This window comes from Entelurus aequoreus, linkage group LG17, assembly GCF_033978785.1.
Source record: "Entelurus aequoreus isolate RoL-2023_Sb linkage group LG17, RoL_Eaeq_v1.1, whole genome shotgun sequence".
Taxonomy (NCBI): Eukaryota; Metazoa; Chordata; class Actinopteri; order Syngnathiformes; family Syngnathidae; genus Entelurus; species Entelurus aequoreus.
The window spans coordinates 42,623,567-42,631,500 of NC_084747.1; the positions used below are offsets into that span (position 1 = coordinate 42,623,567).

The following is a 7,934-nucleotide window of genomic DNA, read 5'->3' on the forward strand; positions in this document are numbered from 1 at the left end:
GTCCGTACAGCGGCGTTTTAAAAAGTCATAAATTTTACTTTTTGAAACCGATACCGATAATTTCCAATATTACATTTTAAACCATTTATCGGCCGATAATATTGGCAGTCCGATATTATCGGACATCTCTAATGGTAACCGTATATCCCCCTTCTACAAATGCAAGCAAACCACAGTAAAAGTAAGCGCTGACTTTCAAATGTTGTTAGTTATACTGTAATCATTTTTACGTACGTACCTGCATAAAATAGGCTTATGTTCCGACTTGCATACAAACGGACTTACGAACGGACGTAAAAACGGAACTCGTTCATAACCCGAGGACCTCCTGTATATGTCCTGTTCAGTTTCAGCTTATTTCGAACATGCATACACTACAATGACAATGTAGTGCATCACATATTTCCAGTTGTTTCATTACAGCACGCCAGAAAAGCAGTAGGAAGAAGCAGAGCTTATTTAATCCTGCCCCTAGCAGTTTTATCCCATTTCTTTGTTCTCTGTTTGTAACAGAACAGTGAATCAATAAATAAGAAATAATACATATGTTGGCTACAAACCAATGTTTTCCACACTGAAGCAGTCGTTTTCATTTAAATAGGTGACGTTGTCTTGACTACGCAGTTGCAAGCAGTAGGTGGTCCAAACGGACGTGTGGTTTCCATCAAAGAAGCACTCCCTTTTCGAGTGGAGATACTGTGGACACTCTTTCCACTCTTTCTTGGTGGGGGAACTGATAATAAACAACAGCACTGTCAGCCACAGAAAAGGTGTATGATTAATAAGACTTTTTTTGTGTGAGTGATAAGGCTTACTCTCTCTTCAGGTAGAAGACTCTGAGCGCTCCGGGGGCCGACAGGTTGTGAAAGCTGCCAGGACTCCACCAGCAGCGGAATGTCATTTGGTCCCGGGATATGCACTCAGTGAAGTGAGGTTCAACAGGAGCTATGGAAGGGACAGACAACAATAGGAGGGGACTTTCAATTGTTTGATAGTTCTGTGTATGTCCACCAAGTGTTCACATGTGGAAGCGTTCACTTTAGATTGCAAATGAAACCATGTCCAACCCTCTCCAAAAGTATCATAATTCATCTTTTGAAAATGTACACTCTAGTGTTGTCCTGATACCAAAATTATTTAGATACTTTTCGGTACTTTTCTAAATAAAGGGGACCACAAAAAAATTGCATTATTGGCTGTATTTTAACAAAAAAATCTTACGGTACATTAAACATATGTTTCTTATTGCAAGTTTGTCCTTAAATAAAATAGTGAACATACAAAACAACTTTTCTTTTATTAGTAAGTAAGCAAAGGCTGCTAATTTAGTCTGCTGACATACGTATGCAGTAACGTACTGTGTCATTTTCCATTCTATTATTTTGTCAAAATTATTAAGGACAAGTGGTAGAAAATAAATTATTAATCTACTTGTTCATTTACTGTTAATATCTGCTTACTTTCTCTTTTAACATGTTCTATCTACACTTCTGTTAAAATGTAATAATCACTAATTCTTCTGTTGTTTGGATACTTTATATTAGTTTTGGATGATACCACAAATTTGGGTATCAATCCGATACCAAGTAGTTACAGGATCATACATTGGTCATATTCAAAGTCCTCATGTGTCCAGGGACATATTCCCTGAGTTTATAAACATAATATAAATTTTATACATATACATAGATGTAAATCCACCAATGGCGTTTGTTTACATTGTGACGCCGGTGAGCTACGGTATGTAGTGAAGCATGTTTAGCTATTCCTCGTCCTGCAGGGATGATACTTGTAAGAAACTTACTTTATTTGTTGCCATGGAGGTGAGGATTAGTGATTTAGAAGTAGCTAAAACATTGCCGACTGGGGATGGACTTTAGGCGCTAGCTAGCTAGCCATGTCTTAACGCACCTCTTCCGGTGGGCGTTTCAGGTTTATAACTTCACCTTTATCGTTAGTTTTTAAGCCAAAAAGCGTCCGTTCTCCCTTTTCTGTCTACACACTGTGTCTGCTTGTAAGGGGAGTGGCGGACCGGTACCTTTCTGAGGCGGAATAGCACTGAATATGATTCATTAGTATCGCGGTACTATACCAATACCGGTATACCGTACAACCCTAGTACACTTTTAGATATATATTTTGAAGACAAACATCACCCTTTTTTTTCAAACAAAATAAACGTCATAAACCGTATATATTCGCAGGTCGCAATGCAGCAAAAAAAATGTGAATTTGTATCTTTGCATGTCACACATCGTTGTTATTGTGTGCATTTCCTGCACTTACAGTGTAGTCTAACCCTGGATTTCCTCGCAATTTGTTTTCTCAAACCAAGTAGTAACGTCACAATGGCGCCGTCTCAGTTCAGCGGCTAATCCAACTTTGTATTTGTTCATGTTGACAAAACTGTCCCGTGTAAAATGTCGTGGACGAACAAACACTAAGTTATTTTATAGACATCAGAGCAGGCGGGAGTGATGTACTAAAAAATGTCCAAATAAGTACTTCCACCACAATGCAAAGCACAGTGTTTACAGGCAACCAAAACTCAGTGCAAGCTTTCGCCTAAATGTAGGAAACTTATAATTTGACACTTTGGCCTGGTTTAACACGAATATCCAACATTGTAACATTTGTCAGTCAGAAATAGGTTGATTGGCAACACTAAATTGGCCCTAGTGTGTGAATGTGAGGGTGAATGTTGTTTGTCTATCTGTGTTGGCCCTGTGATGAGGTGGTGACTTGTCCAGGGTGTACCCCGCCTTCCCCCTGATTGCAGCTGAGATAGGCTCCAGCACCCCCCGCGACCCCGAAAGGGATAAGCGGTAGAAAATGGGGATGGATGGAAAAGACAAACATCATCATAGGTACCCATGGCCTCTTCAACCTGCTACCCTCCGGAAGAAGGTATAGATCTATTCGCGCCAGGACCACCAGAATGTCTCACAGTCTGTATCCCCAGGCGGCGAGACTGCTAAATTGAACAGCCTGCCTCTTTACTGCCCCCGGCCATCTTAATACCTCACTTTTCAGTGAGGTATTAGTAATTGTGCCTTGGACATTGCATTGCTGCAACATCGACATAACACTCTTCCCACCCCCTCTTATCACGACCTTCTTTACAATACTAATGAAAACTATGGTCAACCTGCACATTAACGCAGTTTCTGTGCAACTAGACCAGGGGTCGGCAACCCAAAATGTTGAAAGAGCCTTTTTGGTCCAAAAAAAAAAAAAAATCGTTTTGGAGCCGCAAAAAATTAAAGGCCTTCTATGAGTGATATAATGAAGTCAACACATGATGTACGTGTCTGTATTAGTTGTATTAGCCTACTATCAAAATTACTTTAAAAGTCTTATACAAGTGTTATAATGAAGACAACACATGATTTAAAGGCCTACTGAAATGAATTTTTTTTATTTAAACGGGGATAGCAGATCTATTCTATGTGTCATACTTGATCATTTCGCGATATTGCCATATTTTTGCTGAAAGGATTTAGTATAGAACAACGACGATAAAGATTGCAACTTTTGGTATCTGATAAAAAAAAGGCTTGCACCTACCGGAAGTAGCGTGACGTAGTCAGTTGAACATATACGCAAAGTTCCCTATTGTTTACAATGATGGCCGCATGAAGTGAGAGAGATTCGGACCGAGAAAGCGACAATTTCCCCATTAATTTGAGCGAGGATGAAAGATTTGTGGATGAGTAAAGTGCAAGTGAAGGACTAGTGGGGAGTTGAAGCTATTCAGATAGGGAAGATGCTGTGAGAGCCGGGGGTGACCTGATATTCAGCTGGGAATGACTACAACAGTAAATAAACACAAGACATATATATACTCTATTAGCCACAACACAACCAGGCTTATATTTAATATGCCACAAATTAATCCTGCATAAAAACACCTGCGTGTTTGTTATGCTAGCTCCTAGCTCCTCTGCTAGCTCCTAGCTCCATAGAACACGCCAATACAATTCAAACACCTGATCAACACACACAATCACTCAGCCCAAAAGACCGTTTACCTAACCCAAGGTTCATAAAGCTTATATATTTTTAAAAAGTTACGTACGTGACGCGCACATACGGTCAAGTTATCGAATGTTTAGCAGCCAAGGCTGCATACTCACGGTACCTGATATTCAGCTGGGAATGACTACAACAGTAAATAAACACAAGACATATATATACTCTATTAGCCACAACACAACCAGGCTTATATTTAATATGCCACAAATTAATCCTGCATAATAACACCTGCGTGTTTGTTATGCTAGCTCCTAGCTCCTCTGCTAGCTCCTAGCTCCATAGAACACGCCAATACAATTCAAACACCCGATCAACACACACAATCACTCAGCCCAAAAGACCGTTCACCTAACCCAAGGTTCATAAAGCTTATATATTTTTAAAAAGTTACGTACGTGACGCGCACTTACGGTACGGTACGTGTTATGCTAGCTCCTAGCTCCTCTGCTAGCTCCTAGCTCCATAGAACACGCCAATACAATTCAAACACATGATCAACACACACAATCACTCAGCCCAAAAGACCGTTCACCTAACCCAAGGTTCATAAAGCTTATATATTTTAAAAAAGTTACGTACATACGCAAAAAAAAGCCAAAGCTGCATACTCACAGTAGCACGTCTGCGTCTTTGTCATCCAAATCAAAGTAATCCTGGTAAGAGTCTGTGTTGTCCCAGTTCTCTACAGGCGTCTGTGTATCCAAATCAAAAGTCCTCCTGGTTAGAGTCTCTGTTATCCGAGTTCTTCCATCTTGACTGCATCTTTCGGGAATGTAAACAAAGAAGCGCCGGCTGTGTACTGTTGTGGCTGACTACGTTCGAAAAATACGTCCATTTCGCACCGACAACTTTCTTCTTTGCTTGCTTGGCTTCCTTCTCCATAATGCAATGAACATGATTGAAACAGATTCACGAACACAGATGTCCAGAATACTGTGGAATTATGAAATGAAAACAGAGCTTTTTCGTACCGGCTTCAATGTGGAAGGCATACCCGTGTTCGTCGGGCTACGTCACGCGCATACGTCATCCTCAGAGGCGTTTCGAACCGGAAGTTTAGCGGCAAATTTAAAATGTCACTTTATAAGTTAACCCGGCCGTATTGGCATGTGTTATAATGTTAAGATTTCATCATTGATATATAAACTATCAGACTGCGTGGTCGGTAGTAGTGGGTTTCAGTAGGCCTTTAAGTGTCTATATTAGCTATATTAGCCTACTTTTATTTTTACAACATTGGAAAACATTAGTAAACCTTCTCAGAGGGTTAAATAACTCCTCTAAATGGCTGTCTTAGAATGGCCAAAGGAAATGGCGGGCTGTCTTCTTCTAATGAATTTTTAAGAATCTATGCAAGCTGTGTAACGTTTCCTGTGGTCTGGATCAACATGGCACACAAACAACTATCAGAAATGCAGCCAATGTTACATACAGATAATACGTCATGAGAAATACAGATAAAAATTAAATACACAGAGGACATAAGTAAAGGAAATTAAATGAGCTCAAATATACCTACAAATAAGGCATAATGATGCAATATGTACATAAAGCCAGCATAAATAGCATGTTAGCATCGATTAGCTTGCAGTCATGCAGTGACCAAATATGCTTGATAAACACTCCACACAAGTCAATAACATCAACAAAGCTCACCTTTGTGCATTCACGTACAGTATAAAACAGTTGGTGGACAAAATGAGACAAAGAAGGAGTGGCATAAAATATGTATTTCTCTGGCATGTTGAAGAAAGTTATACATGTAAACAAACTACGGTGAGTTCAAGGACCGCCAAAATGAGGACAAAACGGCGCTCGCCAAATACTCTCATCAGAGAATCATGTTTCAATTCAATTCAATTCAATTATTTATTTATTTCGTACTTGGATGTGTACATTTCAACAACATTTCAACAATCTCACATACCTTACTGCATTCAATACACAGCCATGTCGAAAAGGAACAGGATGAAGAAAATCTTATATTTCCTGCCCCTTCGCACAAAAGAAACATTTTCTTGGTATTTCTTTGCCGGTAGTGCATTAGAACATCCAATGCAACAAATCAATACAAAACAATATATCACATATGCACACACAGGCACCCACACCCACACCCACACGCACCCACCCACCAGGGGCGTAGACTCTAGAGTAGTAAAAAAGGCTACAGGACATGTATGACCCAGTTGACAAGAAAAGTTATTGTTGCCTAAAAACTACAAGTTTGTACCCCTACCCAGTGCACACACTCATAGAAATTAATAGAACAAACAATCAATGAAAAGAATAAACAAGCAAGATAAGTTGAACAAAAAATAAATAAACAAAACAAAAACTGAAAAAATAAGGCAATCACTCAAACCAAACAAACTGAAAAAGAACAAGGCAATCATCCAAACCAAACAAACTGAAAAAGAATAAGGTAATCATTCAAACCAAACAAAACTGAATAGAACAAGGCTATCATAACAAGGTATCATTCAAACCAAACAAAGCTAAGAACAATGTGATCATTCAACCAAGGATCCATAGTGCATGTCAATAAAGAAAAAAAAAAAAAAAAAAAAAAATGAAAGGAAAGCTAGACTATACAATACCTACAGTCATGTAGGATAATGTAAGCGTTGTTTTTTTTTGTGTGTTTATTATTATTTTTATTTTTTATTTTTATTTTTTTCCCCTTATTTTTCCCTTTGCGTCCCTTTTGTCAGTGCTCATATAACATCATAGTTCTGTTTTTAAAGACTTTTTTTAATTGAAATGTGTTTTTACATTGCTTTATTTCATTATGGAGAGAGTTCCAGAGTTTTACTCCCACCACTGATGTACACATTTGTTTTGATGTTGTTCGTGCAAGCTGATGCTTAAAGTGCCCTTTCCTTCTTCCTTCTTTTTCTATTAAAGTGAAATTTTTTTGTAGATTTGTTGGTAGCTCTTGACTACTAGCCCTGAACATAACCAATAATGTCTGCTGCTCAACTAGTTCATAAAATTTGTAAAGTCCTGAGCTAATAAATAATCCATTTGTGTGCTCTCTATAACCTGTTTTGTGTATGATTCTGATCGCTCTCTTCTGAAGGAGGTACAGTGGCTTTGTGTTACTCTTATATGTACTACCCCATATTTCCACACAATAATTGATATAAGGCAGTACAAGTGCACAATACAGTGTACGCATTGCTTTATAATCTAATACATCTTTTACCTTATTTAATATAAATATACTTTTAGCCATCTTTTTTCTAACATGTGAGATATGCGATTTCCAACTAATATTATCATCTAAAATCACTCCCAAAAATCTAATCTCAGAGACTTTTTCAATGCTTGTTCCAGCTATTGACAGTACAATATTTTCAGGCTTTTTTCTCTTACTAAAAATCATGAACTTAGTTTTTTTCAAATTCAATGATAATTTGTTAACGTCAAACCATTTTTTGAGTTTGACCATTTCCTGTTCCATACTCTTTAGTAATTCATTTAAGTCATGTCCAGAGCTGTAAAAGTTGGTATCGTCAGCAAATAATACAAAATTGAGTAATTTTGACACATCACAGATATCATTTATGTATAAAATAAATAGTTTCGGTCCCAGAACAGACCCTTGTGGAATTCCACACTTAATACTCATATTTTCAGATGTATTAGCAGCATATTGTACATATTGTTGTTTAATATAAACAGTGGGATTTCTAACAATTAGGGAGGTTTGTGTCATGTTGTCCTCCTACAGAAACCATATTAAAACAAAAATATATTTTCCCTCCACATCTTTTTCTATTTTCATACATTTTGAAAAAGCTCCAGGGAGCCAGTAGGGCAGCGCTAAAGAGCCGCAGGTTGCAGACCCCTGAACTAGACAAAGCTCAAACAAAATCTCATTGACATGTATGACT

The 7,934-nt window shown here is 38.1% G+C and overlaps 1 protein-coding gene across 2 annotated transcripts in view; it reads right to left on the reverse strand.

Moving 5' to 3' along the window:
• The window catches only part of ghra (growth hormone receptor a), a 129,659-nt gene that overhangs the window by 22,270 nt on the left and 99,455 nt on the right, over nt 1–7,934 (reverse strand). For both annotated transcript variants that reach the window (XM_062025716.1, XM_062025717.1), the window contains exons 3-4: nt 816–945; nt 561–733 (exon numbers count right to left, since the gene is read on the reverse strand). In XM_062025716.1, coding sequence (XP_061881700.1) covers nt 561–733; nt 816–945 — 303 coding nt within the window. The remainder of the gene's footprint in view (nt 1–560; nt 734–815; nt 946–7,934) is intronic.